This window comes from Rhagoletis pomonella, unplaced genomic scaffold (genome assembly GCF_013731165.1).
Source record: "Rhagoletis pomonella isolate Grant_MI unplaced genomic scaffold, Rhpom_1.0 Rhpom_scaffold_00019, whole genome shotgun sequence".
In the NCBI taxonomy this organism is placed as follows: Eukaryota; Metazoa; Arthropoda; class Insecta; order Diptera; family Tephritidae; genus Rhagoletis; species Rhagoletis pomonella.
Window position 1 is genome coordinate 272440 of NW_023458573.1, and position 23819 is coordinate 296258.

The 23819-nt window shown below is 36.7% G+C and overlaps 1 protein-coding gene across 1 annotated transcript in view; it reads left to right on the forward strand.

Annotated features, from left to right (window-relative positions):
- Positions 1-2750: 2750 nt before the first annotated feature.
- The window catches only part of LOC118749555 (prolyl endopeptidase-like), a 123879-nt gene continuing 102810 nt past the window's right edge, over positions 2751-23819 (forward strand). The window contains exons 1-2 of the mRNA XM_036484359.1: positions 2751-2914; positions 2970-3089. Of these exons, the coding sequence (XP_036340252.1) occupies positions 2792-2914; positions 2970-3089 (243 nt within the window). The 5' untranslated portion in view covers positions 2751-2791. The remainder of the gene's footprint in view (positions 2915-2969; positions 3090-23819) is intronic.

The window sequence follows — 23819 nt, forward strand, 5'->3', positions numbered from 1 at the left end:
GATCTGCGATGCGAACACCATTGATCAGCAGTCATAACCATTCTGTTGTTGTTGTTGTACAAATTCCCCAAAGAGATTTTGGGGGAGTGTTGCTGGAGTGACAGTCCTTGGCCAGATATAAATCTGGGTCGTTCCGGTTACGTAGACCCGACTGTCGTGGGAACGTCATAACCATTCTCGTTCAGTTCAGTTCGCCAATTCTGAAAAGCAAGTTAATTGATTGACTGATTTTTTTTTAATCAAGTAACACCACAGATCGACGGTCAAGATTTTTGAACCGATAATTTTTCATTTCGCCTTTCGGTATAAGTTCAAGCAACGTAACCGATAACACGGTCAATATTAATTGAGCCAAACTATTAATTTTCCGTTCTTTTTTTGTAATTTCTTTGGGTATTCATTCCCAATAAAATTTTAAACTCGTATCAAATTAATCTCGTTTACCATTCTCATACTGGTTGAATACTCTCAGTCTGATTTTGTCTTCCGGTAGATTCGGGGGTGGACAAAATAAAATTACTTTTAAGGCGCAGCGAAGCTCGCCGGGTATTCGCTAGTTAGTTACATATTTGTATAGTCGGGAGATTTTTTCAAATTATATAAATATACGTTATTTGAATATTGAATTAATACACGTTTGAGGAAAGGGTGCGATAGTAGACTCCAGTTATAAGATTATAAATTAAATTGTTGTCAATGTTTTTTAATAATTGTAAACATTCGCCAGCTGTTTCTGTTTATTTATTAGTAAAAGGCAGGACTGCCAATCTTGCAGCAAAACAATAATAAAAATCCAAAAAAACACGTAAAGCCAAACAGAATTAATTGCAAAACGTGCAATGATACACACATTACATTTCTTATGTGCACCCTCCACACAGACCCCAATCACTTCTGAAAATTTCATTTTATGTGCACCCTCCACACAGACCCCAATCACCCCTGAAAATTTCATTGAAATCGGGCAAGCCGTTTAGGAATGATACAAATCCGAAAAAACACGTAAAGCCAAACAGAATTATTTTTTTTTTTTGTTTTTGCAAAACGTGCAAAGATACACACATGAAATTTCTTATGTGCACCCTCCACACAGACCCCAATCACCCCTGAAAATTTCTTTGATATCGGGCAAGCCGTCTAGGAGGAGTATGCGAACAGGAAGTTTTGCCACTTAATTTTATATATATAGATAATAAAAGCTGTACGTGAAGTGAAAGGGTTCACAGTCTACCACTGGCTTACCTGGGACGTTTGCTTCCATTGAAAAATTAAGCCACAAGCGGTCTTTATGCAATTCGTTTTTATAGCCGCCGTGCTTCTTGTCGTAGATGCATGGGTTGTCCCTTACAAATTCTATTATGCGTTCATCCATCGCACTCCTGTGGAGAAGCATGGAATTAAAATTATAATAGTTGCGTTCCAGATACTTCACGATTTGCAGGTTTGCTGTTTTCTCCATTAATAAACCTTATGGAAGGTGGTCACCTGGAACAGCTTCCTGTAGAAACCTGCAAATCGTGAAGCGTCTGGAACGCAACTAATGTATGTATTACACATTTATACATATATACATACATACATTGTAAGTTAAATAAAAGACTGTGAAAAGTAAGAAACTTACCTATAAAGGGTGCAAAACGCCCGCGGAAAACATAAAAATGCCAAAAATAACGCGCCAATTTCAAAAAAAAATTTTGTTGTCAGTGACACAAAGATAAGTTGGCTGCCTTTCATTTATGTCAAATTCGACACTTGAAGTTTGCTGCAATGAAGGCAGTGGCAGTGAATTTAGAAATTGGGATAAGCTGAGCAGTACTGCCAACTGTCACTGCTGTACTGTGTGTCGCTTCATTGAACAGCACAGTTTCTAAAAAACAGCTGATTTCCAAATACTGCCACTGCCACTGTCACTGCGCTATTGTATTTTGGGCTTAAAATTGATCTTAAAGACACTGCAGTTTCATTTTCCAAAATATTTTCGGACGACGATGACTGACTCGTAGATGCTATGTTGACAGCTTCTTCAGCAATCCTCTTGCGAGATGAAGCTTTTGATGCAAAATTTTCTGACGACGACGACTGACTCGTAGATGCTATGCGATATGAAGCTTTTGATGCAATATTTTTTCGTGGTTGTTGTCCTGCCAATGAAAAGCTGGGGTCATTCTGATAATCATCAGAAGAAAAATCACCGAACAATTCACTATCTGACATTTTAGATCGAAGATTCACCGTTTACCTTTACCAGATCACTTTTCACTTTTACAACATCACCTACAGAATGTGTTATCATATTGCTTCATACTCGTATTAAAAAGCAAAATACGGGGGTCACCCTGAAAGTCTCCGAAAACGATTTTGTAGGATATTTATTTATTTAAATCTATGGTTTCACAATAAAAACTAGGCAGTAATTCGCCCAAAACAAGGTTTATTATTTTTAATTTTCGGTGTTTAATAATATAAATATATGCTCAGCTATATGTAGTATGTCAATATTAAATGTATGATGTATGGGTGTGTGTATGTAAGCATGGTTGCATTTTCATCCAACACTTAGGAAAGAATAATTACAAAAACATTTTTCCCATGTTAATTCCGTGAGTTAGTAGATCAGAAATTAAATAATCTTCGTAGATACATACATTCTTGCGAGAAAATATGTTATAGTAACATTGATTTGCTCAGTATTTTAAGAAATCTCTCCATATTTATTTTACTTTTTTCAATTATATTTCTCTAAATTTTTTACAGACAAGCACTTGTGTCCGATTGCGGCAGGTATTTGATAATGCCTATAGTTAAAGGTTGTCGTGACAATCTCCTTTATTATATTGATCTAAGCGAGACAAAAAATGTAATATCATCCCTGAAGGTTATCAAGGTGATAGACGTGTTTGAAAATGACTACGAGGTAAGTAAATTTAAAAAAATAAATTAAAGCGAAACATTTCATAAAATATTTTCAGTACATAACCAACGTGGGATCAAAAATGTATCTTAGGACGAATAAAAGCGCCCCCAACTACAGAATTATTGTTATAGATTTGGAAAATCCCCTTGAAGAATATTGGCAAGCAATAATTCCAGTAAGTCTTTAAACAAAACAAGTAATTTTTAAGCAAAAAAATACGACCGGCTTCAGGGTCCAATGAATGGGAATTAGCCAAATTATTATAAAAAACGAATTATCGGAAACCGATCACGTGGTAAAATTTTATGTGTAAACATCTGTGTCCTGAACTATTACCGAACTAAAACAGAAAAAGTCTTGAACAAGTCAAGAAATGATCCCGTGTTATTCCGGAACTAGCCCCGAAAAAGTCCTGAACTAACATTAACTTCATTTCATTTTATTCATTTTGCTGATTTATATGTCATTTATTCATTTTCATTCTTACAACAAAACATAATTTTGACATAAATAATCACCGAGGCGAAAAGCTCAGCGGCTTTAGTACCTTACATGAATTCGCCTTGCTAAAATAGCTAATTAGATTTGTTTTCATTTGCACTATATATGTACATTACACTGACCAGAAAAAAATTAAATGGCTTCTTTTTTGACGCTCTTGACTTTTTAGCTTCCTTAATCGCTAAAAACTATCCCCTGCAAATTTGGGGGTAAAAAATTAACATTAAGAGGTCTGGCGTGTACGTTTTGTGCCTCCGACTCAAGTGCTTAAAATTACTCATCCTTTAATCCGTGCGCACACGAAATCCCTCACAAAATTGAATTTTTCTAAGGTCTTACAATATGTTTTCAAGGACGCTGAACATGTTCGGCGAGACAATTTTTCGATTTGACCCTTACATTTTGACATATTACGAACGCCTTTAAACAAATCTAATCGCGCTTCAAAAGTTGATCAAAAGTTGAAAAGTTGATGAGGATTCGCATAATGTTACATGACCACGGGGAATAAATACAATTTCACATGGATTTATTTTACAGTTTATGCAGATTTTGAGACTTTCAGAATTCAGAACTCTTTGAAGAAGTGTTTGTGTTCGAATTTTCCTTAAAAAACTCGAGCAAGTCCTTATCCCATTCTTCCTCAATTTCAATGTCCAATTCGTCTTCTTCATCGATTTCAAATGAAGTTTTCTCGATTACCTTTTCTAAAGCCACCTTCGATAAAAATTGTTCGATATTTATTTGGGACTCTAACGATAACTTGGATGCCTTATCGATTTCAGAATCCCGTCGAAGAGTTTGGTTTGTTTCTTAACCGGTGGCTGATAGCCATCATTTTTAACTCTCACCGACCGACCGAATAACCGACAGTTCATTCAACATTTTTTAAAAATAAAGCACAAAGGTAAAAAATAACCTGATAAGTCATAAGAGTTCCTTTGACCGGTTTTAAACAACAGCTTCGAAAATATTCGAAAATTGGCTACCTTAATGTAAACAAATTTCAATTCATCGCTTGTGCTACCAAAATCTTATATCTTATTATTTTATCTATATATAAATAGTCTGGGATTTCGGAATATTGACCATTTATTTGACTAATTTTGCACCGGACTTCCAGCTTTGACTCTAAAATTTAAGATAAAAAAAAAAATGGAGGTCAACAATTTGCGCAGTGAGCGGCTCATTTAATATACAACTATCATGGACATAACTTCCATGAATCCATGAATCTGTGGAAGTAAAATCAGACTTTACTTCCGTGACCAAAAGTCGATCGAAGCGCAGTTTGGTAATCGACCCTGAAACTGGAGATCAATTCATACGTACATTTAATTTAAAATATTTTGATGTATTTGTATAACTAGCACCAAATAAAGTAAAAAAAGAGAAATCTGAAAATAGTCCTAATTATTTGGGCCAAATTCTTACTTATTATGTTTGCTGGGTTGGAGGTGCTTCGGCCAATAGAGTTAAAAGCGAAAAATTAAATTTTCCTTTTACCCTCCTACGCGTTTCAACGCTCTCGCGTCTTCAGCAGAGAGTCTTTATTCAAAACATAAAATTCTTATCTTATGCTCTTATTTATATTTAATACTAGCCGACCACGGATGCGCGAGGCTTCGCCACGCGCTGAATGTATGCATATGAATGTACATTTACGTATTTGGAGAAAGAAATCATATGTCATCATGTACTTCGTTTATGATATACATAAAAAATCTTGTCTAAATCCGTTCAGTAGCGTGGTTAAAATATCTCGTCTTCCTTTATACTATGTATACATGCGAAGGCCATGCACTTTCTTTTGGTATCTCATTTTTTATCCAACGAACGGTGAAGATCTTATAGTTTTTAAACAGGTGGCAACCCTACTCAGAAAAATAATACATTATTACACATCCAAAGGCGAAGTCTTTTCATTTGACAGTGACGGTGCAGAACTGACTACTACGCTTATTAGAATTGAATATAGCAATTTTCTTAACAGTTGGCAACCCTATTACAATTCCAAATTAAAAAGGTCACTCTCTTATCGATACAGAATATATTAGAGAAAATCTCGTCAAAATCCGTTCAGTAGTTTTCGAGATTACCGCGTACAAAGAATCTCGACTTTCCTTTATACTATTTTGTTCTCCGGACGCCACTATCCAATTTCTATGTAGAATCGCTCGGTGATTCCGAAATTCGGGTAATTTTTTTTTTCTCTAGATACGGTTTCGAAATATTTGCAATTTACCGTTATTCAGCTTAAGGCAAAAATTGGTTCCTTTTAATCACGTATATCTTGCGAACCAATTTAAAAATCTTAATTATAAATAACAAGAAATAGCAGCGCTGTCTAATGGACCAAGGGCCCTGCGCCATTTATGTTAAGAAATCGCACAAAAAAGCTCATGTCTTTCTTTGGTAGCACATCTTGAACAGACTGAAAAAGCGTCGCAGCTAGAAACGCAATAGTAAAATGTAATCTGCGTAGGCGAGCTGCCATTCATGCAGTTTGTTTGGAGTACTGGACACAGAATATGTAGAACAAATGTCCAAAGCAATCACAGACCTTAAGGAAAATGAACTACATCTGCTGCACCTGATCAGAAATCAAACATCCATTGTGGACTCAACCATCAACATTCTGAAGCAGGATCAAAAGGCGGTCAAGAGGAAGTTCGACCTCATTGATCAACAAGTCAGTCAAATATTCCAGAGGATCAACAACGCCAGGCATGAGACATACCAAGAAAGATTATTTCGAATCTTTTCCTCATTATCCATCCAACTCACACTTATGGCAGCCAATTTGTAAAGAATACAATCTGTAACATTAGCCGTTCTAATAGATACAAATCACGGAAGAATAAGTCCTCTTTTGCTGACGCCCAGCCAATTGCAAGTCGAAGTAAACAAAATCAAACTTCACTTATCAGCACCATTGGAACTGCCTGTAAACCAAGAAGATTTACTGCAGCTATACCAACTCATGAAGGTTAAGGGAGGACTTACAGAAAAGCATGCTGTATTTAGCATCACATTGCCTCTGGTAGAGCATGATCGATACGACTTATTCAATCTGCTACCAATTCCTACTTAAATAATGGGACTATGATTGAAATAAGTCCGTGTGCTGCAGTTTTGGCAATAAACACAGCTCTCGGCCAATATTTCCCTCTGAGCATCTCCAAATTTCAATCATGTGTGGATATTAAAAATGGAAATACCATCTGTTCTAGAATACAAATTCGTTATAGTCATCGTCTATATACGCATGTGAAGTAAATCTCTTCAACAACAACACCTAGTCAAGTAGTCAACTGCGAAAACCACCAAACGATGTTGCATGGATATCACTACAACATAAAAATCAATCGATTTATGCCACGTCAGTTTCATCTCGTACGACAGCAGTATGTGGAAAAGAAATCATTCAGGTGATTTTAAAAGGATCATGATTGTTATCACTCCAACCAGACTGCATACTCAAATATAATTTTATATCAGTTCAAGCACATCAGTTGATATCGACGAGCCTTCGCTCGTCCTACTCTAGCCTGGCAGAACATATAAAGCCTCTTCTTCAATCACGGGATGATGAGAAATAAATAACACAAATAAAAAAACCTCACGTCCTTATAATCATCAGTGGCCAATCAGCGCATATTAGAACTCCCAAACAAACTTGAAGCACAAAATGTGCAGCACATACCAGTTGAATACACTGCCTTCCAGTCCAGTGCCTGCGGTCCAGTGGTCCGACGATGGTGTGGGCCGGATTGTTGTTTTAGACGTACATAGCAGCAGGCGGCGGTATCTTGAAGCCTGTTGCAAGTGGGTGTGGTTCCTGTTGGTGCCAGGGCGCCGACGTTACACTTCCGGCTTCCGTTGCTGTCGCCGATGCTCGTTATGCGCGGCCGGAGATCCATTGTCGCGCCAGACGAAGCTATATAGAAGCGTGTGTGGCTGACGGGGGCAAATTTAGAATCCACCTGAGGTACAGTCCCTCGTTGAGTGTGAGGGCGAAAGGCATTCTAGGCAATGTCCATGTGCTCGTTCCACCTGTTTTCATTGCTGTGGAGGCATACTCTGGAAAATTTGGCAAATGCGCAAAGGATGTGGGCGGCGGAATAAACCGCAACAATCGCCGTGTGGGCTGCGATGTAGAGAGAAACGACTTTAATGTTGGGTGCAAATTACTGCATGGGGTTAGCCGACGATTAGTGGGTTAATCGGGTACATTGATAAACGTTCTTTTCTTTTTGAATGTGAGGTGGTTTTCTTTCATTTGCGGTTTCGGTTATTGCTTTTGACTGAAAACAAAGTTTGACGAGCGCTCTGATTAAGATAACGTTTTGCGTGCGCACGTTTAACATTCTTACGTGATCATCGAGGCCACGATGCACAATGTTTCGACTATATGGAGGTAGGTGGAAATAATAGCACACCTGCACCGATTTCACTGAAACTTGACATGTGCTCTAGTTTTACTTAGAAATACAGAATTATGAAATTTTGCAAAGATGGAATAATTGCCACGCCCTTTACTCTTGTGGGCGGAAACATTAAATCTCATCCGATTTCGATGAAATTTAGTTTGTGGTCTTTATTTTATTATAAAAACCTAGATATAAAATATTGGGAAGATTAGATCATTATAACGTCCGAAACTCACAAAAAATGTGGGCCCAGTCATTAAATGTGATGGAATTTTGGTTAATTTTGTTTCCTGCTTTCCACTCTCAGAAAACAAAGGTTATACTATAAAATGATTTTGGTATAAATACTCGCTTTTTCCCAATATTTGGTGAAATTTTTTCATTGTTCGAAAAATTCTTTTCGCGAAATTATGCAAAAAGAAGCTGAAAATCAAAAATTTAGAAAATCAAAAATTATATATATTTGCGAAGTCGCGCGCAAATATCAAATTATATATTCGAAAACTACATAAAATTCTCCAAAACATTCGTCTAATTTCAAGACCTGACGGACCGGTACTCACACTTTTTTTACTAATAACATTTAGCACCTACATTTCAAAGTAAATTTTTTGGTAAGAAAATAGGAAAGTACCAAATAAATGATAAACACCTTCACCTGAATATTCCACGACATTTAAATAATTGATTTCAGTTGAAAAAGAAACACTTTTTTTAATGGGTTAATCGCCAAAGGCACCTAACTGATTAGTCGGTATCGCGCCGATTACCGTTATCATTCTTGAAGAAGGGGGGTGAGTAAATAATGTAAAATTTGGTATTTATGACTTTTACTTTTCTCTTTTTAAGTCCAACTGGTTCTTTTTTATCAACTGTCACCATGACTTTTTTCTACCTTCCTCGATATAGTCGAAACACTGTGCGATGTAGCCTTTTATTTTACTGAGGCGCTATTCTTGAATATTATTTTAGTTTTATCTTTTGAGAAGATAGATAATCCTCGTTCCGTTGGCGACTGAATTCATGATGGAGAATTTTTAATCCTTCCCATCGATTCATTAGAAATAAGGATTGCTCGTCTCGTTCGGGTATTGCCAGAAGTGGAGCTCCTCTAAGAAAATGCCCAAGGGTGAGGGCTGTGAAATCGGAGGGATCTTGCGAGAGCGCAAAGAGGGGCCGTGAATAACGAACGGCTTCCATTCGGGTTAATAATGTTGTGAATTCTTCAAAGTCAAATTCGTGTGTGCCAGCGACTTATTGCTTATCAATGCACGACTGCTTTATGGGGGTTATTGTGAGTCATTGTATTAGCAGATGCGTGATTTTTACTTTAAACATGCTTGTGTCATAATTGACGAAAGCAATCCTGCGGGGCCCACAAGGTTTGCCAAAGATGGTAGGATTTACCTTTCTTTTATTGGGAATTGATTGGTGTTCTATCGACTTAACGGTTTTTTGAGGAAGTTTAAATTCTAGGCTGACAAGATTTGCGATTGATTAGTTTGCTTTTATTATATTCTTTTTTGGGGACCCTGTTGTGGTTAGGGTTTGGGTCACCTGGGGTGGCGATTCGTATGGGGGGAAGGTCTTCTAACTTTCGAATTCTTACGTGTGAACTGAGGCTGGGAATACCTTGCACTCGCGTTGTAAATACTGCTATCTTTTCTGTTACTTCGCCGCTTAAAATCGTAGATGGTATTTTGGGCTAATAAAGTGTTTGAAATTTTGTCGATGCCTTCAAGCATGATTTGGGGTATTAGGTCAGTGCCTAATAGGATATCAACTTGCGCGGGGTGTGGCAGTTGGGATCCGCTAAATTGAGATGAGCGATTTTTTGTAGATTTTTCGGGTTTATTGCATGGCTAGGTAGCATATTTATAAGTTGCGGTAGAACTATAGCGTGTGCTTCTGTTCTTTCATCCACGTTGGGGGAAATCAGGATGAATTTGAAGATTTTGTTAGAGTTTCGGGGTCCTGCGTTTTGGGGTCTTCGGGCAAGAGTTCAAGCTTTTTTGGGGTGTGCTTGTAAAATTTGTTATGTGGAGCATCGAATGATGTCTCCTTTGGCTATATACGCAGTTAAGTTTGCTCCCGCAGTCTTTAAACCTATGAGATTGTGATAAGCAATTAGTACAAAGCTAGAGCTTCTAGCAAACTTATTTCTTTCGATAATTGGTAGTTTTTTTAATCTCTCGCAAGAGTTTAATTTATGACTTCTTTGCACAATTCGCATGACGCATATTTATTTTCTGTTATGTATGATTGCGATCTATTGAAGCTTCTATTGTGTGATTTGGAATTTCTGGCTTGGGGTATATTGAAGGTTCTATGTAGATCATTTTGTGTGTTTTTAGGTTTTGATAATTTTGTATCTACCCTCTCTGCTATTTCGTACTGGGTAGTGAGAAAATGTTTTATTTGTTGCCATGTCGGAATTTTTTTTTGGGATGGAAGCGATTGCTCCCATAGTAGTAACGATTTTTCTGGCAATGTTGCGGAACATACATTTACCAGAATTGGGTCCCAGTTATCTGTGGGGATGTTTTGAGTTTCTAGCACGGATAAACAGTTTGTAACAGTGGACTGTAATTTTATAAATTCGTCGCTAGTTTCTTTTTGAATTTTTGGCAAGTTCATTAAAATAGTTACTTGATTATCGACCAGTACTCTTTCATCTTGATTTGAGTGCTTCCCCAGCCATATTGAAATTGTCGTCATTTAGTGTGAATTGATTAACTATACTACCTGCTTGACCTTATGTTTTGTACCTGAGGTGGTGCAGTATTTGTGCTTGAGACAGTTGTGGATGGTTTATGTACTTGACCGTAAACATGTCCCGCAAGGACGGCCATTCTTCATAACCTCCGTGAAATACTTCTACATCACATGCTGGCACTTTGAGGTATTTATGTATATGCCTGAACTTGTTTCTTGCACTTGGGGGATTTCTACTCTTTGGGTGGAGAAGGTGGGCTGATTGATTTTTACAAGCTTTTATTTAACTTGGTCATCCCGCGGAAATTTCTAATCGATTTTAAACGAACTTCCCCACAAGGTAGAGACTTGAAATTTTCAGCATAGTTTCAATCACGATGACAGTGCAATTTAAAATATAATTGAATTCCCTAGATGGTCAGGGGTCTTGATATAAAGGCGGTCAAAACATAGTAAAATTTATGGCTAACAGAGCGGAAATTGCTAAAGAACGTAAAACAACTATAAAATTGTTAAAGCTACCGGCAGTAGTAAATAAGAAGTTTTAATAGCAGGCGCTCGTAAGAGAAAGACCGGAGATCAACTTCAACAGTGTTTAAATTGCCAAATTGTTAAGTTTTAAGCACTTCTGTTAAGAATTACATTATTTGGTTTCCTCACGCAGGGAGTTATGGAATTACAGAGATACGATAAAAGCTACGCATAATTACGGTGACCACAAATATATTTTGAAAATGCAGGACAATTATTAAAAACATGTACCTACATATAATTGCGTAGTATAAAAATAACAAAAATATATTACATACATATATACATTCCTCGTCATTTGAATAGCTCACCCTTTTTTGATTTTCTTCCATACAAAGTATGCTTGACAAAATTTTTACATGGAAGAAAATGTGCAGCACTGTCAACAAAAAAATTGCCGCCCCCATGTTGATTTTTTTTTAATTTTCATAAATTATTAAAATCGGATTTAGACGTAGAATATGTTATATTTTTTATAAAAAATTAATGAATATTAAACAAACAAAAGGAAAACTGTAACTAGTAAGTATTAAAAGAGTGCGCTTTCAAATAACGGGGAGTGTATATTTCTTAATTATTAATGTAATTTTAAACTTTAAACATAAATCACATTTGCTTCATTGGTATTACTCTTTTTGTAATGAATATTTACAAAATTATAATAAGGCATATTACATATTACCTTACACGAAATATGAACCTCTGTAAAGCAAATTTTTTAGGTAAACTTTGGGTCGTTGGACACGAAAATAATACCCATGGTTTCAAAGAAGTGTTCTCGAGATTTGTTCGAAAAACGTATTTTTAGTACTTTTTTCAGTTAATCGTCAATATCACATGAAACGACCTACAGCTCGAAAGGTATTGATGGGCCCTTTGCAAAAGTATATAATTTGTGCAGATTGTGTTCCGTAACATCTACATTTCTCATCAGATTTTCATTTACTGTAAAAATAAAATGATTGAAATTTCAATTTTTTCGATTTTGGTCGCTTGTAACACTAATCATTTTCATCAAAATCGGCAAAGTAATATATTTTTGTAAGAGGACTGCAGGTCGCTTATGTTGATTGAATAATTTTTTCATGAGATATTGACGAATAGCTCCGAAATGTACCAAAAACACGTTTTTCGAAAAAATTACGAAAACGCTTCTTTGAAAAGAAAATTGGCTTGGAAAACATTTTTTTTTTCATAAGCGATTACCACAAAATTTGTAGAACAGTGTTATTGATATATTTGATGCTGGTCTTCGTTTTCCCATCATCCATTGCCCATAACCGTACAAAATTGAGAACGCATTGACTGTTTGAACCAGCTTAACCTTATTTAGTTATAAATTAGTTATCGACGCTGCTTTTATTTCGATTAGGAAAAGCTAATTTTAAAATATCGAAGAAAATGCGGGACAAAGGCAGGACACTTGGAAAAAATCAGTACATTTTGGGGGTTTTCTGTTTTGAAAAACTACGCGGGACAGACCTTTAAGTACGGTCCCGCAAAAACAGAACGGATGGTCACCGTACGCATAATTCATATGCATACATCTTAAAAGTGTACATACATAGGTACTTCTACTATCGCGCAGGCAAAAAAATTTCAGTTAGTACGATCAGGGTTGCCAACTATACTTAGCTATGAAGTGCCATATTGAGGTTAAAACAGTCCCAAAATGTGCCAAATAGAAAAATAAAAGTGCTAAAAAGCTGCCATTCTTTTTAGTTCTTCTCATTTAGCATTAAAATTACAAGCACATTTCTAAAACAAAAGTCCAATGTAAAGTAAGATAAACCAGTTGTATACACTATAGAAATTAGAAAATTTAGGTGACAACAAGTAAGAAAGTCTAAGTTCGGGCGGAGCCGAACATTAAATACCCGGCGGAAGTATTAAATATATAATTTTCACCTTTCCGAAAGCTGAGGCTACATGGTGTATCAATTTTGAGTAAATTAGCGTCCTTAAATTTCGAAATATTGAAGTTTCGAGCATTTCTGAAATTTACCGTTATATGAAAAGCGGCCTCAATTTTAGTCCGATTTCAATAATTTTCAACGTTTTGCTTTTATGTGGCAAGCACAATAACCATACCGAGTTTAGTACAAATTGGTAGAATGGTTACCGAGATACATATATGTGATCATAAGTGGGCGGTGCCATGCCCATTTTCCAACATTTTATCATAAACGTATTTCTTGGTAAAGAATTGTTGCAAGCATCAATTTTGAAAAAAATAACTTTAATATTTACTGATATATGGAAGATTTCGTATATCTCCAAATTACCGTTATATGGGATGTGGGCGTGGTTATTGTCCGATTTTAAAACCTTTCGGCCATTTGGTATGCTGTAGCAAGGCTAGAAACAATGCCAAGTTTGGAAGAAATTGCTGCAGCGGTTACCAAGATATACACATGTAACCATAAGTGGGCGTGGCTACGCCCATTTTCCAAAAATTTATAATATCCTTATTTTTCGTCTAAAAATTATTGTAAATGAGCCAGAATTCGTGAAATCGATCAGTAAAAATTAAAGTTTTTTGATTTTTAATTTTAATACGGTGGATGTGTAATTCAGAAGCATGGAAAGGGATTCCCATCAACAAAACTTCGAAAAAATATATATTTCGCAAGTTATTGCATAAACAATTTTTATAGCATTTTTTTTCGACTCAAAATATCTCATAAAATATTTAACCGAATTGGATGAAGTTTTCAGGGCTTATTCCTTTTATGTCATAATTTCTATTGACATAATTTTTTTAATGCAAACTTTATTTTTGTTACTTTTTACTAAAATTTATACTAAGAAAGTTTTTGAAAAACATCGTTCTGGAGCAACAAAAATTTTGAAAAAAAATTAAAAATATTCTTCCTTCTTCTTTTTTGGCGCTGTAACCGCCTAAGCGATTTTGGCGGAGTTCAGCAGCACGCCAGTCGTTTCTCCTCTGTGCCAACTGACGCCAATTGGCAACGCCAAGTGAAGCCAAGTCCTTCTCCACCTGATCTTTCCATCGCAGTGAGGGCCTCCCTCTTCCTTTGCTACCACCAGCGGGTTCCGAGTTGAATACTTTCAGAGCTGGAGCGTCGGTGTCCATTCGAACGACATGACCAAGCCAGCGGAGCCGCTGTATTTTAATTCGCTGCACTATGTCCATATCTTGTAAAGCTCGTACAGCTCATCGCTCCATCGTCTGCGGTACTCGGTACTCGGTACACTCCAAGAACCGCCTCATCGGATGTTGTCATTGTCCATGCTTCTGCGCCATATACCAGCACAGGCATGATGATTGACTTATAGAGCGTGGTTTTCGTACGTCGAGAGAGGACTTTACTCCTGAATTGCCTACTCAGTCCAAAGTAGCACTTGTTGGCAAGAGTGATTCTGCGTTGTTTTTCCATGCAAGTAAACGAAATTCTCTGCTTTCTCGAAATTATAACTGTCAACAGTGACGTGGGTACCAAGGTGCGAATGTGCTGACTGTTTGTTTGATGACAGGAGATACTTCGAGACCCATTCGCTGTGCTTCCTTATCCAACTTGGATTCGCGCGGATTTTGATACCGATGATATCGATGTATCCGGCATAAGCCAGCAATTGCACGCTCTTGTAGTAAATTGTTCCTGAGTGGTTCAGTTCTGCAGCTCTTATTATCTTCTCCAACATCAGATTAAAGAAGCCACATGAAAGGGAGTCGCCCTGTCTGAAGCCCCGTTTGGTGGCGAACGGCTCGGAGAGGTCTTTCCCAATTCTGACGGAGCTGGTGGTATTGCTCAACGTCATTTTACACAGCCGTATCAGTTTGGCAGGGATGCCAAATTCAGACATAGCGTCATATAGGCAACTCCTTTTAGTGCTGTAGAAAGCGGCTTTAAAGTCGACAAATAGGTGGTGAGTGTCGATTCTTTTCTCGCGGGTCTGTTCCAAGATTTGGCGTATTGTGAATACCTGGTCTACGGTGGATTTTCCAGGCCTAAAGCCACACTGATAAGGCCCAGTCAGTTCATTGGCTTCAGTCTTTCACACAATACGCTCGATAAGACCTTGTAACCTATGCTTAGAAGGCTGATCCCGCGCCTTTCTTGTGGAATGGGCAGAGCACACTTAAATTCCAGTCGTCGGGCATGCGTTCATCTGACCATATTCTGCATAAAAATTGACGCATGCACCTTATCAACTCCTCGCCACCGTACTTAAATAGCTCAGCTGACAGGCTATCAGCTCCAGCGGCTTTGTTGTTTTTCAGCCGAGTTATTGCTATTCTGACCTCGTCATGGTCAGGCGGAGGAACATCTACTCGGTCATCATCGACTGGGAGCTCGGGTTCTTCTTCTCCACAACTTTCCGTGCTGCTACCATTCAGTAGCGGGGAAAAGTGTTCCCTCCATAATTTAAGTACGTTCTGAACATCGGCTAGGTCGCCATCGTTGTTCTTACAGGAGTACGCCCTGGTCTTGAAACCTTCCGCAAGTCGCCTAACTCCCTGGTAAAATGTTCGGGCATTCTTCCTGTCGGCCAGCATTTCAAGCTCTTCGCACTCACTTATTTCGGTCTATCTCTTCTTATTTCGGCAAATACGTCTCGCTTCCCTCTTCAGATCCCTAAAGGAAAAAAAGAATCTTTTTTTTTCTGCAGCTTCCTGACACTCCTCATCGTACCAGTTGTTCTTTCGGGCTCGCTGAAATCCGACTACTTCTTCGGCGGCGGTACTTAACGAGCGGGGAATGTGGTTCCACTGCTCGCATGAGGAATGTACCTGATTAAAAAGTATTGTTTTAAGCACGAAATCAAACAGCTTTGAAAAATTACTTTCTTTCACGATGGGTCTGTGATTACATATATTATTGCGATCGTCTGATTTACGAATACGAACGATTGAACATAATTTCCAATGATCCAAAAAAACTGAGTTGTCTATACATTTATTAAAAAAAAATAGCTATTGGGGTCGATAAGAAACTTGAATGTAGTTTAAAAAAATGGAAGCTAGACCCTCATTATCCAAACTTTTATTGTTTTTCAGATTAACGATCGCGAGTTCGACGTCATCTGGCGACACAGTAAAACTCTCAATGATGTCTAATGGCAACGGGTCAATTTATTGTTTATTATTTGTCATATTGGCCGCTGTGGTGTAGTGGTAAGCAGTGCGCGCTTTCACTCATCAACACCTGGGTTCAAGCCCTGGTCAAAGCAACATCCCAAAAAAATATAGAAAAAAGGTTTTTTCTTAACAGCGGTCGTCCCTCGGCAGGCAATGGCAAACCTCCGAGTGTATTTCTGCCATGAAAAACAGCTTCTCATTAAAATAAAATCGCCGTTCGGAGTCGGTGTAAAAATGTAGGTCCCTCCGCTTTGTGTGACAATATCAAGGCGCACGCCACAAATAGGAGGAGAAGCTCGGCCAAACACTAACATATGTGTAAGCGCCAATCTATTATTATATTATTATTATTATTTGAGTCATATTTATCGTACACCTCTTGAAAAAAATTGGGAATAGATTGCAAGAGTCTCTGGGATTGTTCGATGCAATATTTTCACAGACAAAACTGGTTGGATAACCGTTAGTTTTGCGCTTGGAGTTAATCTAATACTAAAAACTATTGGCATTGGATCTTAACTTTGATTCTACATTTAACAAATGCTGCTTGAATAAAAAAATATGAAGATGATCGAGTTCTTTTCTTAATCGAAGAAAGTTTTGATGGCCAATATCTAGATTTGATTCGTGTATTTTTTGTAAGCTTTATTCTTCGCATTCTTTAAGTGGCATAATCTTCAATTAAACCAGGGAGGTTTATTACGCGGAGGAAATTTCCTGCCAGGAACAAAACTTGAAATAATATTGGAGATTCGATTAAGAAAAATATTATAAGAGATTTCAGGATTATTCACTGAGCTTACAAATTACCAATCCATATTGCTTATATGATTATTTCCTTCCATGATGTCATAATTGGAATAGTCGCGCATTAAAGGGACTTCTTGCAACTGCTTTTCAAATATAAAAAATGTAAAATCAACTATGAGCGCATAATGATGAAGCATTTTGATTGATATAGGAGCTAAGCATTCCTCACAAGATGCATTCAACTCAGCAGATGTAAATACTAAATCTAAGATTTTATTATCATATACCCAAGTAATATTACCAAGATTAAAATCACCAAGATAAAGTACTTTATCGGTGCAATTGGCACTATCACTTATATCTACAAAATTACGCAAATAATACTAATATAAATACTGATTTATCTTTCGCGAATTTAATTTTAATACAAATTTGTTCTATTGAATTATCACTTAAATCTAACGATAAAATACTACTACAGAGATCAGCTATTATTGTAATTAATACCTTACCTCCTCTCCCAAGCCCTGATAAGATAGGACAACAAAATGAGGATAGATGGAAAAGCACCGCGAAGCGGTTCTGTGATTTATGGCAATTGCCAAACTGCTTGGGCGCCATCGACGGAAAGCACGTCAGAATTGAAAATATCCAAATTCTGGATCGGCCAATGTCAACTATAAAAACTACCATTCAGTAATCCTACTTGGCTGTTGCGATGCCGATGGTTTCTTCACAACAATAGAATGAGGCTTTGCGGGACGGAATAGTGACGGAGGCGTTTTTCGAGTCTCTACGTTTGGACGTTGGTTGGAAAGCTCCAACAATATACCATCTTTAAGTGAACTTCCGCACGACGAAAGTGGCAATAAGTTTCCGTACTACTTTGTAGCCTATGGCGCGTTTCCTTCAAGGAAAAATGTAATGCGCCCTTACCCGGAAAGGAACATTAACAACAAGATGCGTATATTCAATTATAGACTGAGTCCCGGTAGAAAACCCATAGAGTGCACTTTCGGAATGATGACAAAGAAATTTGGAGTTTTCTCGACACCTATACGATGCCAAAAATATGAGACTATCATTTCAATAATACAAAGCACTTGTACCTTACATAATTTTATAAGAAAAAAATATGGTATATCATATACTACCTTCCTACTCGAAAAAGAAAACCCGCAAAGAATCCAGCGAAATCCGATTACCTTACAAGAAATCGAAAATTTTAATTTAAATGAAAGTTCTCCACAAAACATACGGCATTATTTAAATAATTATTTCTTGTTACCAAATGTTTCTCTGCCCTGGCAATGGGATTATTGCATATAATGTAACATTTGGGGAGTTCACGTTGTGTATTCAAAGTCATCGTACAGTTCCATAAGTAACGTAATACTTCTTCTTAACGTTTTTTTTTCTGGCAGGCTGTAGGTGTGTTTTGGTTTGGTGTTTTTGGTTCAGTGTGTACCTGGGATTCAGTAAGCGGTCTCTAGTCACTAATAGTGACTTTTGGTGGTGAACATGGATTTTAAGACTATTTCGTATTCAGTAAGCTGTCTTAAGTCTCTAGTCTATTCGATTTTGTTTATGTGTATGTTTTATTTGTAAAACTTAATTGTCGCAAGCTTTTTTAGGGCTACTGAACTCAGACAATTCTTCTAATTTTTCATCGACTCTGAATTTTCGTCGCTAAAACAAATTCCTCAGCGCCGTTTGGTCTTTCTTCCTCCATTCCTAGGGCTGGAGTCCTACGTTGGCGTTGCATTGTATTTCAGCTCTGTAGTCACTGACTCCACAGCCGGCCTAAGCGCACTGGCCTCAAATGTTTTCTTCTCTATCCACATACAAATTGAATACACTGATTTTTATTAATTGTTTCTTCGAATTCACCGACTTTTCTATATTTTGCACCACAGCTGAAGTAAAATTTTCTTTGATATATGTACATATGTATGCGAGCGTACAATCGATAGTTTCTTTTTGATATGGTCAGCCATTTTTTATAGGGGTTGTAATAGAAAGACTCGATATTCCAAGTATCGAAACAAAATTCAAAAAATTAAATCTGAATATTGGTCTCATTTTCTAATAAATAATTAACACTTTGCACTTTAATAAGTACATCACTAAAGGCGTGCCACATTGCAACCTAAGATAGTACACATTTCTGCGCTTTAAAGCGCAAAATATATCCATATTGCTTTACATATAAAGTCCAAAGTAAGTAAGAAGGTTATAGTGCGACATAGATTCGCAAGAAATGGAGCCCTAGCAAAGGCTAAAACTCATGTTTTATTTGCGTAAAAATATTTGTTTAAAAACAATATTAACAACAAAACTTTCAATAGAAATTTTAGTAAGGTAACGTCACGTCAGATACTTCGGCTGATAAAAAAAGCAGACAAGATTTTTACGTTTTGAAATTTGGAAAATTTGCCTTAAATATTTCAAATATTACTACAAAAAGTTTTATACAAAAAGTTTGCCCAATTCCCTGAGTTTTTAAATTTTGACATTTTCATTTTATTTTCTAATATTTTGTCATACAAATGTCATGGCACGCCATATTGGAAATGCCCAATACAATAGAGGTCTTCATCAAAAGTGATAAACTGTAGACAAACTTGATAAAATGATAAATTTATCATATTGATAAATGAACTGTCAAACTTTGTATGGACATCTATTTAACCAAAGTTTATCACTTTATCAAACGATTTTGGTGGATAACCGTATAAATTTCAGCAAAATTCAACCCTGACAGACTGACAGGTGGTCGATTTTGCACCGAACACATAAAAAGCAAATTGGCACAAAGCGCGAGGTAAGAATGAAACGTAACTAGCCAGATAAGTTAAATATAAACAATTTTGTGGAATTATTTACCGAGGTGCGTTCATGAAAGAATGCGGATAAACTGATAAATTTAAGCAATGTATCCCTTTATCATGAACCAATTAGACTAGATCTGACCAGTTGAGAAGCAGCCATTTGTAATAGCAATTGAGAAAAAAGTGTGTGACGTTCGTAATTTTGAAGTTTGTTATTTCTGTTTTGCTTCTTTCTTCATGTGTATTTTGTCGGTGGTTTATTTCAGTGATTTTTACGCGATTTTCAATAAATTTTTGTGCAAATGTAATTAAAATGAAGTGCGCGGTGATTGGGTGCGAAAACACGTTCAAAATAACAAATTAGTTAGCACAAACATGTGTTGCAAAATTGGTTGCATCTTTTTCTTTATGCTTCGTCTTCATATTCTTTGTTTACTTTTCAAAGAAAATAACATGGCGCCGAAATTACAAACGTCAGCCAGAAAATTACTTTTTTCTTTTGCTTCATCTTGTCAGATCTTGTGTAGTTGGATCATGTCCCTTTATCACTTTATATGAAGACCCCTAATATATCATTACTCCCATTAACCCAAATCGACCCCGTGTTGCCATATGGCAACGCAACATGTATCATGTTCAAGGGCCGGTTGTTCAATGTCTGGTTATCACTACTTGCCGGTTAAAGATCATTATCGACGTTTTCGACATAATGCCATATGACATATGACATGTGATCGATAAAGCCGTCGTTGTATTTAACCGGAGCTTCTACCTCCGATTTGTGCTAATCAGACATTGAACAACCGGCCCTAAGAGGGTGTAAAACAAGAGCCGCTTACTTCGAAATGCTTATATGTACGTTAACTAATTCCTAAAAGGTGTATCTTTCGAAACACATACGCTTCCGTCAGATCCTTGCTGTCTATCGAGTGTAATGCAAGTGTGTTCTTTAAACAAAATTAGAAACCATCAAAATGACATATATTAAGAAGTAAGCATGAATTTATAGAAAGCGTTTTTTTATTTACAATATATGACAGTGACAAAATATTAGTTAAAACACTAGTGACTCTATTAGTAACAAGTAACAATAAAAAACAATCGTGCATGCTATATAATTTAAGTGTTTTTTAAGTCCGTTGCCATATGGTAACACGGGGCGTAATGTGAATTGTTCCTCTTTTTACCAAATTTTGATATGTTCGCTAGCCCAAATTGACCCCATGTTGCCATATGGCAACGCAAAATACCATCATATATGAGACGGTGTAAAACAAAAATCGTTTGTATGTATTTTTGCAGTTTTGAGGTGGTTAACTCATTCCATCTTGCCCTGAACTGCCTAATCATATCATTGTATATTTCATTGTACAAGTGTTGAAGTGGTATACAAATGTAGTTTGTCTGTTCCAGGGAAGACTGGTGGCGTTTTTGCATTCTCATCTGCTATTTCATTACCCTAGATTCCCTTGTGACCGGCCACCCAACAGACATGTAGGCTTTTATCAGCGTCTAGTTTGTCAATGGCTTCCCGGATGCGAAGGACCTTTATGGATGAAATACTTTATGAGGAAACTGCGTAGCGTAGTAAACTAAGGGGTTTAAAGAGTAGTCGTCGAAGTGGACCTCAGCGGCATTCCAGCACTAAAGCGCCATAGAGCAGTATTGGGCTGACTATTGCTGTGTAGCACCAATGCTTCAGAGCAGGTGACAAACCCCAAGTGACTCCCAGCGTTCTTTTGCATGCATAAAGGACGTTACTGGCCTTCTTCTCTCTTTCTTCAACATTGCGCATCCCCAGCTGTTTACTATCCCTAGACTACCCCCAAACACTTTGTGTGGTCTTTAATTGACAGCTCGATGCTACCTAGCCTCGGGGGTCTCCACACTGGGACCCTATATCTTTTTGTTACAAAGCCACTGACCCATACAAATTGACAAAAAAAAACTTCGCTCTGCTGGTGAAACATGTAAAGGACGAAAGCGATGTATAGGACGAGTAGCCTGGGCAAAATGTGATGTGGGTTTATGTTTGAAATGTTTTGCTACTTTTCATACTAAAAATTAACTATCGGGAGAACTATACTACTCCCAAAGTTTTAGTCATATTTTTTCGTTTACTTTAACGCTACTTTTACCCTGTATATAGATGAAACCAAAAAAATGTAAAAAAAAATTAATCTGGGACAATTTGGGTTAACTTTATAATGTACATTTACGATTCGATACGATACAAGAGTTCTGGTACTCGATTCCGAAAAATATCGTTTGAAAACTATCAAGTAAAAAGTATCGATAGCGATTGGCAAAAATATCGATGTGGTATCGTATCGTATCGAAATTCGTGTACCAACCCTACAAAAAATGGCTGACCATATCGAAAAGAAACTATCGATTGTACGCTCGCATATATATATATACATACATCAAAGAAAATTTTACTTCATTGTTAGCTGTGGTGCAAAATATAGAAGAAGTCGGTGAATTCAAAGAAAGAATTAATAAAAATCAGTGTATTCAATTTGTATGTGGATAGAGAAGAAAACATTTGAGGCCGACTGCGGAGTCAGTGACTACAGAGCTGAAATACAATCCAACGCCAACGTGGTTCTCCAGCCCTAGTAATGGAGGAAAAAAGACCAAACGGCGCTGAGGAATTTGTTTTTAGCGACGAAAATTCAGAGTCGATGAAAAATTAGAAGAATTGTCTGAGCTCAGTAGCCCTAAAAAAGCTTGCGACAATATAGTTTTACAAATAAAACAAACACATAAACAAAATCGAATTGCATTTTTTAATTTGGTTTTATGTATTTTTGGATTTTTCGCTGCCATCTATTCACAAATTTATCAATTATTTAGAAGTTAGAATAGTGGTCAGAAAAATCACTAATTATCGTGATATTTTCCAAATAGTTTCATCGCTAAACTCACTTGTACATCACCAACTATATGACATGTATGAGCGAGTGAACATACTGTAAGGCAAATGCACCCATGTGTGTGCAAGAAAGGGATGCACTATCACACGCCCGGAGAAGTGGTTACTTTTTTTCCCAAGCCCATACAAAACTAACCGCTAAACTGACGAAAAGTTTTAGTCAGTTTTCCCAATAATTTAACCGTTAATCATAGGTCAGGCTTCTTGCAAGGTAGTAACAAGATTAGTGGCGTTCTAGTACGCGATAGTTTGTACTAACTATCACGTTTTAGTGTTCTTGTACCCAAAAAACTTGTAAGAAAGGGGAAATAGAGAGCGAAAATTGACAATTTTGAGGAGAAGTTGCTAGTTTTTACTGGATAAATTTTTGTTAGTAAGAACTTGCAAGTAAGAAAAACAGCTGATCGCATGTTGCTGGGTGGAATTAAAACTAATAAAATAAGTGCTTATGAGGTTTTCATGGTTGAAATTAACAAAATAAACCTATTTAAATATAGTATATATGGAACTAGGAACTAGCTGCGAATAAACAACAAATGAATCAGCTGCTCGTAAAACTTGCAAATTATTACTGGTTTTGCGTTCTTGTACTTTTGTGCTATGAGAGCGAGTTCTCAGAAATTAAGTTACTGGAGAGTTACTGGCAAGTTACTGGATAATTTGTAAAAGAACACAACTAATGATAGCATACAAGATTTCGCATTCCCGGCGGCGATGAGATTTCTCAAGTAAAAGTAAACAAAGCCGAATTGTAGGAAAAAAAGAAACTTTCAAACAGTGAAGTTTATCAATTTCTCAATATAAAATTTTTGTCGGGAAACGTGGTTTTATTGCTAAATTGCAAAATATTTGATTTATAAAAAGAACTAATAAAGAAATTGTAAAAAATCGGAGATTTTTAGAAAGTATTAGCACATTTCAGCGCATCTAAATTTTTTAAGGTGTTGTTTACTTTTACTTGAGAATTGCCAAAATCGGTAAAACCCAAGTTAAAAGTTTTTCTAGAGATTCTAACTAAAAATTTTGTAGTTTAGGTGAAACCTTTTTTTTAATTTTTGTAAAAAGTTTGATCCAAAACCTGAGATCCACCACATTTTTTCTA